This window comes from Eretmochelys imbricata, chromosome 9 (genome assembly GCF_965152235.1).
Source record: "Eretmochelys imbricata isolate rEreImb1 chromosome 9, rEreImb1.hap1, whole genome shotgun sequence".
Lineage (NCBI taxonomy): Eukaryota > Metazoa > Chordata > Testudines > Cheloniidae > Eretmochelys > Eretmochelys imbricata.
Genome location: NC_135580.1, coordinates 2,300,604 through 2,314,280, shown reverse-complemented (window position 1 = coordinate 2,314,280; position 13,677 = coordinate 2,300,604). Strand labels below are relative to the sequence as shown.

The window sequence follows — 13,677 nt, the reverse complement described above, 5'->3', positions numbered from 1 at the left end:
TTGAGCAGACCTACCCAAACTAGCTATGATAACAAGCGGAAGGAGCAGTAGGAGAAGAACCAAGATGAGTCAGAATCCTGGAACGCAAGGAAGGACAACATTTCGAGTCTGTCTATACTGCAATTAGCCACCCGTGGCCGGCCCGTGCCAGATGACTCGGGGTCGCGGGGCTCAGACTTAAGTGCAGTGTACACGCTGGGGCTTGGCCTGCAGCCCACGCTCTGGGGCCCTCTCACCTCACAGGGACATGTACACCGCAATAAAACAGCCCCTTAGCCTGAGCGCCGCGAGCCCGAGTCAGCTAGCACGGGCCAGCCGCGGGATTCCACAGGCGTCACTCGACCACTGTATTTGGGGGGCAAAGCACGCAGACGTGCACATTGAAGCCGGTTCCCTTGGCTCACTGGCGCTCTCCCCCCGCCTGCCGTGGTACCCGGGCTGCCGGTGCTGGAGGGGACGGAACGGCTTAACGGGGGGGCCCCAGGTGCTGCTGGCAGCCACTCAGGCACCGGCTGCTGCAGCCATGTCATCACTCTGGTGCTGCTGGGGCCACCTCCCTGTTGGGGCTGCTGCTGCCGCCAAGGGGACGCCACCTGATGGGCTCCTGCTTCCCCCCCCATCCCCTTCTCTTCCCCATCCCCTCCCCCTTCCTCTCCCCTCTGTCCTCTCCCCCAGCCCACCCCCCTTCCCCATTGTCTCTTCCCCCCACACCACCCTAACCCCTGCTCTGCCCCCCCACCCCGTGGGCACTCACCATTATACAGGAAACAGGGGGGCACTAGGACCGCTCCACCCCCTCTGCTCCCCACAAGCCAAAATGTGCTGTGGGGGAGGTGCACCGTGGGAAGGACAGAGCCCCTCTTCTCACCCCCTCCCACCCCCGGCAGGCCGAGCAAAGCAAGCCCTGCAGGGCAGGTTGGCACTTGTAGAAATGGGGTGGGGGGAGTGGTACATGACCCCATGTAAACCCCCCACACCTCGCTTCTGTTTGGGGGGGCAATGCCTCCCCCCGCCTCCTCCAAACTACATCCATGTGGGTTTTTAATTGCAGTGTAGACGTAACCATAGATGTCAAGGCCAGAAGGGAACGTCAGGATTTCATAGGATCCTCTAGGCTGCCTCCTGCACGTTGCAGGCCACAGAACCTCACCCCCCTCCCCACTCCTGTGATAGGCCCCTGACCCTGGCTGAGTTGCGGAAGTCCTCAAAGATGTTAAAGATTCTCCGTGTGAGCAGGCTCCCTGGCAGCAGAAAGCTGGTAGAACAGCTCTGCACTGTCCCTGTTGCAGCCTGGCTGGGTGATTCTTGGAGGGGGCTCGGGCTCTGTTGGCTGTCTAAGCCCCCGAGTGGGCCATGTGCAGCTCAGGCAAAAATCGGAGCAGCTGTGAGGCTGCTCTAACATACTGCAGGGGTGAGCCAGGGCCAGAAAAGCTTCCTTTGGTCCCTCCAACTCTGTTCCCACCCTGAGTGCATCTCAGCCTGGGTGGGTCATCGGGTCCCCGGTTTGGGATCTGAGCTTACCGCTCCAGTCTACCACCGTGATGGGCTGAATCCAAACACCCTGAACTGCTGGGGTCCAGATTTCCAACCCCCAAGCTTCCATGACAGCTCAGACCAGGCCAGGACTCGGGGAGACCTTGTGTGGCAGCAGGAGGCAGCAGAAGCTGGGAGCTAGGGAACCAGAGGGTCTGTCTGTGTCCAGCCTCAACAAAGAGCTGAGTTCTGCATGCTCTCTGAGGGGCACTGCGGGCAGGAGCGTTGGCTCTGCTCATTACCAAGATAAGGCCCTGGCCTGCGCCGTGGCTGAGGACTCCTCTGACTTACCCCGGTGCCAGCGGCCACAGCTCGCTGGGGCAGTGCCCGCAACCTGGGCTGCCGGAGGGGGAAACCGTGTACTGGCTCTGTGCCACCAGAGCCAGATTTAGGGCCACGTTATGCTTCTGGTGTGTCACAAAGCGACCCTGGCATGGGGAATGTGGGCCCAGAAGTTCAGCCAGGTGTGGGGATTCGGCCAATCCCAGCTCTAGCCTTACAGCTTTCAGGCCTACTCCTTTCATGGCCAGCTGCAGCCTTTTCCTGGGCATCTGCCCTGCCACTTCCTTCGGACCATATCCTCATTGCTTTCAAACACTGGATTCCTGTAAGCTACCCTGTTGTCCTCCACTGGTATCATCCTGGACTCTGAGAAGATGGTTTCGTTCAGAGGAGGCCAGGCTGAGTCCTGCTCCAGCATCCTTTGCAGCCTCTTGTAAAGGCTCTTGGACTGATACTGGAAGCATTTTTTGAGCAGCATCCAGAGGGCTCTGTTTTCAATGACCGCCTCCTGCAAGAGTAAGGGCCAAGAGTGAACTACTGACAAGACTAGAGCATGGCTCTCCCCCTTCTACCACAGGACAGGCTTGGTACAAGGAGTGGGAAAGCAACTCTCCCACCCTGTCCTGCTGATACACCTCACCTCACAAACCCTGGGCTGTTCACTTCAAACCCTCAGCTCTAACACTCCTGTCGCTAGTTACACCCTAGCAACCCTACTCAAACCACTGGGCCTTCACAGCTCTGAAAATCAGCCCAAGGTACTGAGGGCTTCTGGCAATGTGGTGGATGGTGCTTCACTCCACACTGCCTTATTACTGGAAGGTGAGAGAGGAGTTCATCTCTCGATGTTCATTCAGTCCTGGGTCCCTTGGGGTAGCTGCCAGCAATGGGTGCCAAGCAGGGCCATTGATCCACTAGGATCTGGAGGGGGATCACCAGTGCTGCTCACATGGGCTTCCCAGCATCCACTGCCGGTACACCATTTGGCTACTGTTGACTTGGGATGGAAACGAAGCTGTGACCTAAAGAGTAAAGGTTCCCGTGATCAACACCCTGAACCATCCTCTCTGCACACTCTGTGTGGCTCCAAGGAGTTGGGAACTCTTCAATACCCCATAGGTCTAAATTCAAGCTGCAACTCGCCTCCCTTCCCCACCAGCTTCACTGACCTGCTTCATTGCCATGCAGCCAGTGTGTGGGGGGAAAGGAAAGAGGGTCCAGCATGGAACTAAGCCAGAGCCACATTGTCTCTACAGAGGAGGAATCTCATGCTTTCTGCATGCACACAATTAACTTCTGCTGCTGTAAACCAGAAGGGATCGCCAGCCTATGAATAATTCACATAAACAGCTTCCCTGAGAAGCTAAGTTGGAGGGTTTCTGGTCAAAGCCCACTCTGGATGATCACATTCAAACCTATCTAGATGGCCTCTGCAGTTTCAGCAGGATATGGTGTTCTTCACCGCCTGCCCTACACCGCTCTCTGCAGTGTCTCTGCAGCTCGTGAAGCTGTTGCTGGATGTGTCCATGGTGGGCAAATGGAAAGTTATTCACCAGTAACCAGTAGTTGCTTAAGGACATTGCCCCATGCCTACCTCTGGGCACAAGCCGCCTTCTGGAGGAACCAGCCCGCTGGGGCTGCGTCCCTCCTTGTGGATATGATCATTCAGGTGTGACTTCTCAATGAGAGCTGCCTCCCTTCCATCCACTAATCTGCAGCATTTGAGTGGAAAACTCTGCAGATGAGGAAGAAAATCCAAACCCTTCTCTGGCCCTGAGAGATGGGCCAGCACCCAGCAGACACAGTGGTCCCAGTGCCGGCAGCTCATCTCATGGGGAAAGGTGCTGAGGCTGGCATGCAGCAGCCTACTGCCAGGTTTGGACATTTGGATCCCAGTGAGCGCTGCTTTTCTAGATGTTCCCGTGCTTGGTTGAGCCGGGGCAGGGACCTCTGCCATATGGGAGTGATATGCAGAGCTAACACCCTGGGAAAAGCATCCTTCCCCAGAACGCACTGTGGAGTTTTGGGAGCCGGTTGGGCTCCCTCTGCAGAAAGAGCCCTGCCGATAAGCTACTGCAGGGAGGGGAAGAATGAAATTCTTAGCAGCACGGGAGTCCCCCTACCAGCTCAGACCATAGTCCCCCACATCTGGTGCCTGACCTGCCCAGTGCCGGATGCCAGGGATATAGTCCATAATTAGCCAATTGGGCACTGTGATGCATAGGCCAGGATAGCAGAGGAGGTGGAGGGTGTACACAGTTCCTCTTGACCCCTGTAGTAGTAAATGTGCCCCCCAAGCCCAGGGCTGCTGTCGGCTGTTCCTAGCAGCCCTACCTGCGTGAGACTGTTGGTTATGAACGGGCCCATCTACAGACACAGAATTTGGCACTATGAGCCTGTGTAGCCGCGAATGCCACCTCCAATTCCAGCGTGCAACCGAGTCCTTCCTTTCACCCCTTGTAAAAGCGTTTGCCATTAATTCTGCAAGTGACAAGGGAGTGGGGAGTGTCCAGACCCATTCTGCTATCTGGACAATCTTAAAGGTGAAATTAAACACAGGCTCTCACCTCTACAACAAAGGACACAGCAAATGTGACCAGCAGCATTATCACCATGGAGATTCTCCAGAAGGTGGGGGTGCACACGAGCTGGGAGAAAGGGAGATGGAAGCCAGTCAGCAATGTGTGTGCACCTACAAGCATCTGTGTGAGCTGACATCATCAGAGCACAGCATCCTTGTTTGGCTGGATGTAGTAGCCACTACCTGCTGAGCTGACGGAGGTGAGCTTGCCCTCTAGCATGATGAAACCCTCATAAAGAAGAACTGAAATAGCCTTTAATCTCATGACTCAGCAGAGAAAATAGAGCTGCAGCTTTGCAACAGGAAATCTAATTTCTCTCTTTCTTTTTTAAAGACCAAGAGCGAAAGAGAGGTCATTCCCGCTCCGAATCCAGATCCAAACTTCCCAAAGGTTGGGTGTCTTGGAATCTCTGGTGTTGGCTCAACTCATCTGAGGACTGGAGCCCAGATCCAAAGTATGGATTGGTGCTTTCACCCAGAGTTTGGGTTCCCACGTTTTTCTATTTTTCCTCACCAAAGATTGAGGCTTTATCTATGATGTAAACTAAATTCCTCTCTTCCAAGCAGATTCGAATAAGATCGCTGTCATGACCATTCTTCCCAGAGCCAGTTTTAGTCTGTTATAGCAGCGATGGTGAGAATGTGTTACTGTGGGCATGGAACTACCTGGGATAATGCTTCCTTTAAAGTGCCAGCCAGTGGCTGATTCTGTTAACTGTAGCTGTCCAGTTACAACATGCTCTGCTTGCTGGGAGTTGCTCTGGAGGGAGAGGCATTTTCAGCATGGCTGGTTGGTAAGGAGCAGTGAAATCTCAGATCTGTTTCCTGCATGTCCCTATTTCCTGATGCAGTTACTGTAGCCCGGACATTGCTATCTGAACTCAAATGCTACTTTAGTGCACTGTGGGCTAGGCCATGGTAGACTCTGGACTGTGAGCATGTGCCACACGTTAGACTACCGTTGGGTTTTCTTAGACTGTGACTCTGGTGCTGGTGCAAGGCGCTTGCCGGCAGCCCCAGGGAATGCCGTCCTCTCTCTGCTTGCAGAGCAGGGCCAGCATTGACGGCAGCCGTGCAAGCTTCCACACCCCGCCCCCGCCCCATGCTTTAACACTGACCTGGTGTGGCCACCTCCAGGTGTACCCAGTCCACAAGGACACCGAGTGAGGTGGGTTTGATAATGTAGACACCTCTCCGGTAGGGACTGGACCGAACAATACACATAGGTCTCTATCCAGCTATCAGGTGGTAAGAGTGCCCAGATCCAAGCTGGTTTCAGTCTGGCAATGTAGAGGTGACCAAATGCATATACCCAGAGCCCCAGGAACTGCTCGGTCCTTCTCATCTGACTCAACCCTACTTTAAACTTAGCGTGGCTTCAGACTTACTGGAACACCCAGTGAGACTCTGTGCCTGATGTCAGAGGTGATCCTAGTGCAGACTGTTAATGAAATACCGTATGCAGTGGTGTTGTAACCATGCCAGTCCCAAGGTTTTAGAGGGACAAGGTGGGGGTTGTAATATCTGTTATTGGACCAACTTCTGTTGGTGAGGGAGACAAGCTTTCGACCTCACCTCACCCAGACCTGAGGAAGAGCTCTGCATAAGCTCAAAAGCCTGTCTCTCTCTAAGGTATTCTAGATATGACCTCACCCATCTGGGGTCTCTAATGAAACACGGGGTTAGAGCACAGAGGACACGTCCTGACATGATACTTACATCCAGCTGTGAGTAGAGACCGTCAGTGTCGGCAAACACAAAGAAGACACAGATGCCCAGCTGGGCTGCTAGCACAAGTACAAATATGTCTAAGGGACAAGAGCAGTCAGGTGAAACAATGTGGCTGTGAGCATCCTCAGCTGCTCACATGCACTCCTGAGCACCTCCCCCATCATTTACCATGCCATGCCAAACTTCACTGAAAACTGGGAAGAGTTTGGAGCAAAAGGAAAATAAACCCAGTAAAAGAAACCCAGCATTGGTCAGTCAAGGGCACACATGCGAGGCTGAGACAAGCCTTACATATGTAGGTTTTAAGGCCAGAAGGGTCCACTGTGATCTAATCTGACCTCCTGCATCACAGAGGCCAGAGAACCTCACCCAGTGATTCCTGGATCGAGCCCGGTAACTTGTGCTTAGAAAGAAATCTAGGGTGAAATCCTGCTCCTGTTGGGAGCAATGGGAGTTTTGCCATTGACTTTCATGGAACCCAGGACATCACTTCTGATCTTAATTAAAGACTGCAAGTGACAGAGAATCTATCACATCCCTAGGTAAGGTATTCAAGGGGTGAATTACCCTCCCTGTTAAAGTGTGCCCCTTATTTCTAGTCTGAATGAGTCTGTTGTCAGCTTCCAGCCACTGGATCTTGCTTCGCTTTTGTGTGCTGGACTGAGAAGCCCTCTGCTATCAGAAATCTCTTCAGGCAGGTACTTGCAATCACAATCAAGTCACCTCTTAACCATCTTGTGGAGAAATGTGATGCTCACGCCCTTCCCCGCCAGTGCCCCTAACAAAGAGCCAGACATGCAGTCCTCACTCTGGGTTAATTCAACCCTAAAGCAAGAAAAATTCCAAGAGAGTTTTGCCTGATTGGGAACATTAGGACCAGCCCCTCAGAAAGGATTATCAACCCAATGAACACCTCCCATTGCGGTCGTCGGGGCTGGACCCACTGAGCATTTCCTGGTGGAATCTCACAGAGGTGAGGAAGGGAGAGCTGTGCTGCAAGGCGAAGGCCTAGACAGCTTCCTAGGTTTTCTTCATTTCTGACTTCTGGTCGGGCCTTGTGAGCGGCCAGCTGGGGGCTCAGGAGTGCTTTCTCCCAGGTGGGCACCAGAGGCCATCAGAGCGCACTCCCAGACAGAGCCAGGGACTTTCTCTTTTTCAATTTGTCTTTGTGGGGGCCAGGCAGTGAGTTAATAGGCAGTCAGCTCTGGATTCTTATTACTATTCTGGCCCTTGACTGGGTGATGTTCTGGTTTTGGTTTAGTTTTCCTTTCGGATGGGCCCAGACTAAAGCCCTGAATCCTAATCCTCTCAGACATTGGTTTATCAACATGCTACAGGGGGCACAGGCCTTCTTAGAGATACCCAAAGCAAAGGCTGGCTTTAATTCTGGTTCTTCTCTTTTTGACGTGTGTGTCTGATCCACATTAGCCTTGGAAAGGCCGCCCACCCCACCAGCCAACCAGACACCAAATACCATTTGTTTGTAGTTTGTTTCATACCAGTTCAGGGGAGCTGATAAACAGGCTGCCCTTTTCTAGATTCCTGTCTTACTGAAATGCACCCCAGTCACCAGCTCAGATCCTGAGCATCAAAGATCCACAAAGCCTGGGCCAAATTCTGAGAGGTGCTGAGCTCCAGGAACCATTGTAGCCATGCGTCTCAATCAGTTAGATGCTTTTGAAAAATTGTTGGTCCCCTATTTTTGAAATGTTGGCCAGCAAAGCTTTTGCCAAGGTGTTTCCTAGTGAGCTGGCTTTCTCGGGCTCTGAGCCAGGCCATGCTCTGCCTGTCGCACACAATCAGTGCATTGTACTCACAGTTAGTGTATACGGGCTGCCGGAAAGGCTTTCCCTTGGAGAAAACCAGTGCTACCATGAGGCAGTTGATGGTGCTGAGGAGCCAAACTGTGGTGTTTTCATAGCTCTTGTAGCCATTGTCCACCCCCTCTCTGCCATCTGCATGCTCCATCCCAGTGAAGCTGATGGTGGCAGCGGAGGAAGAATTCTCCACATGGCTTTGATTCCCGCTGAGGCAGGCACTGCGAAAGAGGAGGCCTTGTGGTCAGTAATGGCAGCTGGCAAGGCTGTACCAGCCTCCAACTGGGACTCCCAGAGCGTTCTCAGTCACTAATGAATGGGCCTCCGGCAGCTCTGAGAAGGAGGTACCTTTTGTTATCCCTACTTTACAGATGAGGAAGCTGAGGCAGGGAGAGGGGAACTGACCTGCCCAACAGTGACGCAATGGCAGAGGTGGCACTCGACCCCCAGTCTCCTGACACCCAATGCCTGTGTGCAAACCACTAGACCACACCTGCCCTTCCCAGATCTTTGCCATCAGTTGTAATGGGACCCAGGCGGCATATTGACATTCCCATGGAACCAAACAGGAACCTTGGCAGCAGTAACTACTGCCCAGATACTCTTCCTTTTGCTATTAGAAATTGTACCCAAGTGATCTAGAATTCCTGGACTATGCGTAACACACCAGGGCCAATGACTCGTTCAAGGAAAACCCCAGCCAGTCTCCACCAGCCTCCTCAATGTGGCTGCCAAAGCAGACGCACGCAGAGTGAGTCTGAGCGCTGTGATGAACGTCATCAGGTGTTCACCCTCCCCTTGCCCCACCTGGCCTAGCAGTATTTGTGCTCTGGGAGCTCACTCTCTGGTCTCTCCTGCTCGACCATCCTGCTGTGAGTTCAGCAGCAGCTATATTACGCATAATCACTCCTCTGGGGCTGGGCCTAGCCCAGTTCCCAAGCTTGTCAATAGCTACATGTACGCCAGCCCCATTGTGTTTGGAGTCCTGAGCACGGGGCTTACCTGTAGATGTTGTGCTGAGTGTACCAGGGCTGCTTCTGGACGGTCACAAAGCCAAAAACCTGCATGCACAGACTGAACAGGATGTTCAGGACCACGGACAGCAGCAAGGGGGGGGAGATCAGCTGGCCCGGAGGCCTGTATGGGACCAGCTTTGGGTAGGCACCGTTCAAACTCACTGATAGAAGAATGGGGTTTTTTTTACTAGTACATCCAAGATATCAGCAGCTTAACACTATATTATCAGCCATTTAGGGTTAATTAACAGCATCTGACATCTGTGAAGTTATTTTGGAAAAATCCCAGGCCTGCTGTTCCCCTCCTGGGCACACTGGGGGCTAGCTCGGCTTCAGGGGAGTTACTCCTGATTTACCCTAGCATCAGGGAGAGGAAAAGCTCAGGGGAATATCCTGATGCCAAGCAGGGGGTTCATAGCAAGGAAGCTCTCATCAGGCACCAAGAGTCATGGCTGGCACTTTTAAAACTGATGTAATCGCGGTCTTTCCCCAGCTCTCTGAACCTCACCATGTGCAGAGCACTGCTGTCTGCCTTCACACACACACAAAGCACTGCAGGCCTAGCCCCCCGTCCTTACTCTCCGTGTTCTTCGAGCTCCCCAGGGATTTACTCTTGTCTGTCTCAAACTTGTCTTTCTCTTTTCCCTTCTCTCTTATCTAGCACTGGTTTCCGCCTTCCACCAGCGGTGCCCAGCTTTCTACTCCACTGCTTCTGACATCTGGCACGTCCTTATTGCACGTCTCTGCCTTAGCTCTCCGAACCATTTTCAACCTTAAACAAAAACCTCTTTCCTGCCTGGCCTCTTTTTTAGATCTGTGCGTCCACAGTGTTAGATCTTATGATGTAAATATGTAATCCTGGCCTTTAAATGTGGAGAGTGCTATGGAGAAAATTCACAGTAAAGCTGTCTTGTTTGTCTACAGTGGCAAGATAGAGCAGAGGAGAGTGTATCCATGAGGCTATTCCTTCCCCCACTTTCCCTTCTAACATTACACTCACCTCTTTAATGCACAACGGCAATGCGCTGTATGGGCATTCAGTTTATTATATGCTGTATTATGAGTGGCCATCAGCTGCAGACCCATTCTCTCCCATACAGGCTTTTATGGAGCTGACTTGTTACAGCTGTTGCAGTGAATTATAGTGACAAGAGCCAGATCTCGGAACAAGCTGTGAATCCCCAAAGGGGTTCTAAACAAATCTGTTGGGCCACCCAGTGCTGGGTTCTACATGGTCACGCTGGCTGCTTGCACAAAGATTTTACTCTTTGGTCCCAGGGATTTTAACCTGTATCAAGGAGCGAACGAGATTCTCTGATTGCAGTTGAACTGGGGACTGCGAACTTTTGACCTTACCCCACTGGTTATGGCTTACTATCAGGCCCTCCCGCAGTGTACCCCTATGCTCTTTCACTTCCGCATGGCTTCCTCTGTAACTGCTGCCCCTGGGATCTTCCAGCCTTACCTCATGAGTAGAGAAGGCCCTGAGTTTCCTTTCCACCTCAAGTTTCTCTGCACGAGCTGCTGTTGTCTCTCTCCCATAATGACAGGTTCCAGAGTAGCAGCCGTGTTAGTCTGTATTCGCAAAAAGAAAAGGAGTACTTGTGGCACCTTAGCGACTAGTCTCTAAGGTGCCACAAGTACCCCTTTTCTTTTTTCTCTCCCATAAGGAATTCTCCTAGGTACTGAGAGTCACTCCAGATCTGGCTGCCTATCAGCCCAGCCCCGAGGATTTCCCATCTGCTCACAACCCTTTTCTCTTATTGCGCGGTAAGCCCTCTCTGCTGATTTAAATATACTGTATTCACTGCAGGGTAGCTTTCTTTTTCTTTTTCAGTGTGCAGGATTATACACATCCAGGGGGAGGAAATTAGCTGAGATCTATTCTCACACCGACACAAAAGGTGACTATGGAGCTTACTTGTTATACCAATTACAGTGGTAAGAGCCAGATCTTGGAATAGAAATTGGTAATTCCCAAAGGAGTTTAGTTGCTGAAAGGAGAAACAAAAAGAAAACAGAAATCAGACATTTGCCTTAGGGTTGTTTGTTTCATAAACCCACAGTGTTTCCATAGGGCTAATAATCTGCAGTTTGTTCTGAAAGCCTTGGGAATGCTATTCAGCCAGATAATCCGACAAAGGGGGTATTCACCCATGAAAGCTTATGCTCTGATACGTCTGTTAGTCTATAAGGTGCCACAGAACTCTTTGCCGCTTCTACAGATCTAGACTAACACGGCTACCCCTCTGATGCTAGCCAGATAACGTGCACCATGAGTGACAGTCCTTCCAACAGAGGCACAGTCGCAGAGCTTGCACTAAATACAATCGTTTTGTGCATGGACATTGTGCAGGCTAATGATCCTTCCAGCTCATTCAAAAAAATGAAGAGAGACTGATCTGAAGGGGCAAGTTCTTTTCTTGATACCAGATGATTTCTGAATGCAAATCCCTCCTCACTAAATGGGAAGGCTCCATCCAAAGGCAATTTAGGGCGCTCTGGCATTAATAGCCAATGCACCCTTTTAACAGCTGAAAAGTTTCCCTGTGCTCATCTGCCAAAGTACCTCTCTCCTCTCCTACAGCCCCCCCTCTGCAAGTAATCCCTTAGCCTCTCTTTTCACCCTCCATCTCCTGCGCACATGCCTTTGCCTGAGATAGCATGCTGCATCTTTCTTTCTGTGTGTGCATTTGTCCGGCTCTGCTTTGGGCCTGGCCCTTCTCCCCCTGAACTCAGTGGCAAAAGTCGCTCCATTTTACAGATGCGGAGACTGAGGCACAGAGCAGATCAGCAACTTGCCATAGGTCACACAAGGAGTCTGTGGCTCAGCTGGGAGAAGAAACCAGCTTTCCTGGCTGTGTCTTGGCCATTAGACCCTCCTCTCCCTCTACGGGAGCAGTGGCCTGCTTCTGTTCTAACTAACAAACTCCCGGTCCCAGAGCCATACCCAGTAAAGCAGGAGAACACCAAGATACTGGATGGTGCTGTACAGTGCCATGTACTTAAACATGCAGAATGAAGTGACAAGAGCAGCGCGACCTTGCCTGTGGCGGAAGAGAAAAGATGATACTGATTAGAGGATGGCGGGGGGGCGGGGAGTGCAGCTTTTCTCAGTCCTTTGAAAGTCGGGTTGAACAGCAGTGCATGAGTTATGGGATGATGAATCCCTGACAAATTATCGCCTGGGCCTGCACTTCTTAATCAGAATTCGGTAGCAATGAATTCCTTTGCCGCAATGCTGCTCTGCAGCAATAGGAAGTGACCCTGCTACCCCCAACTCATGGGAGCAGTCCTGATGCCGGTCACCTCAAGACACTGGCTAGCTAATGTTTATAAAGTGCATTGAAAATGTAAAGTGTGCTGGGGGTGCGAAGAGTTCTCAGTAAGGCAACAATACACCAGGGGGCTCTTCCCCGAGCTTCTCAAATCAATGGAGGAACACGGCTGTCTCAGCTGCGTGAAACCAGGGCCCTGGCCTTCTGACAATGAAACCCAGTAGCTCATCAATTTCAAGTGCAAACAAAGCAGAGGAGTGTTCTGGGAGGCAGCAAGCCTATTAGTTAGAGCAGTACCCTAGCAGTCAGGACTCCTGGGTTCTATTCCCAACTTTCCTACTAGCTCACTGTGTTGTGTAGATACAAATCCTGTCTCTTTAAGCTGTGGTGGGTGGGTTGCTGGAAAAGGCTCTAGGCAGAAGCTCTACAATAAAGCAGCAGAGAGAGAAGTGCTAAGGATAACACTGTTTCCCTTATTCTGATAAAGATCCATGTTCAGTGTCAGAAGAAAGTGACTTGTTCTGTGATCCTTGACCTTTGTCACATGACATGTGTAGCCTTGGGCAACTGATTTAGAGCCCAGTCCTGCTTCCCTTTGCTTCAACAGGAGCAGGATCTAGTCCATAACTTCCATACCCTGGTTTTCCAATCAGTACAATGGGGATAATGTTATTTCCCTACCTTGCAGGGCATTGCAAGGGTTCATTATGAGCTTTGAGATCCTCAGGGGATGGCACCGCAAGGTGTTATTTTGTTAGCTGTTTGCACAGTGTGGCAAGGCCCTGTGATGGAGGACACTATAGCAGTGCCCAGATTTAGCACAACAGACACATGTGTCTCTTTCTATAGCTCCTTCTTCTTCTTCCTAGTTCCCTGGCACTGACCCCATTCTTAGCCACATGCTCCACAGCTGTGGCAGGCCTCCTGCTTCGCGGCTGTGAGGAAATGAATAGTCCTTGTAGTGAAAGCTGTTCTCTTAGACAGGAGCAGTGCAAAGCGCATCCTCAGGGCCATGGAGTCTGATGTATGTTCTGCTGTGAAAGCCCAGCTGTAATGTGGGACAGGAACCAATTTCTCTGCGATAGCAGTGTGCGAAGAGCCTGTGCTCACCTGATCAGCTCGGGCACACACTCTATGTTGGGGGTTCGGGACGTGAAAGGCGAAGCCACCGACGCCTCCTGCTCAGACAACGATATCCCAGCATGGGCCATTTTCAAAGCCTGAAATACACAGCGCTGGTCAGTACCCTCCTGCCGGCAATGCACACTGACTGGCCAGCCAGCCCGCCAATCAACGCCATCCGTGTACTCTACGGGGGCACTGGGAGCCAGCCAGTGTCACCCCAGAAATGCCCAATACAGGCTGGTGATGGGGCATGGCCAGTCCCTCTGGGAGATGCTCTAACGCATCTCCTTTGTCCCCTCCTATGGCATGTCAGC

General features: G+C 51.9%; 1 protein-coding gene across 1 annotated transcript in view; it reads right to left on the bottom strand.

Moving 5' to 3' along the window:
• Positions 1-272: 272 nt before the first annotated feature.
• Positions 273-13,677, bottom strand: part of LOC144270380 (putative cation-transporting ATPase 13A4) — a 67,065-nt gene continuing 53,660 nt past the window's right edge. The window contains exons 23-32 of the mRNA XM_077826841.1: positions 13,349-13,458; positions 11,911-12,007; positions 10,882-10,954; positions 8,947-9,121; positions 7,945-8,165; positions 6,116-6,204; positions 4,383-4,463; positions 2,108-2,323; positions 1,825-1,961; positions 273-447 (exon numbers count right to left, since the gene is read on the bottom strand). Of these exons, the coding sequence (XP_077682967.1) occupies positions 273-447; positions 1,825-1,961; positions 2,108-2,323; positions 4,383-4,463; positions 6,116-6,204; positions 7,945-8,165; positions 8,947-9,121; positions 10,882-10,954; positions 11,911-12,007; positions 13,349-13,458 (1,374 nt within the window). The remainder of the gene's footprint in view (positions 448-1,824; positions 1,962-2,107; positions 2,324-4,382; positions 4,464-6,115; positions 6,205-7,944; positions 8,166-8,946; positions 9,122-10,881; positions 10,955-11,910; positions 12,008-13,348; positions 13,459-13,677) is intronic.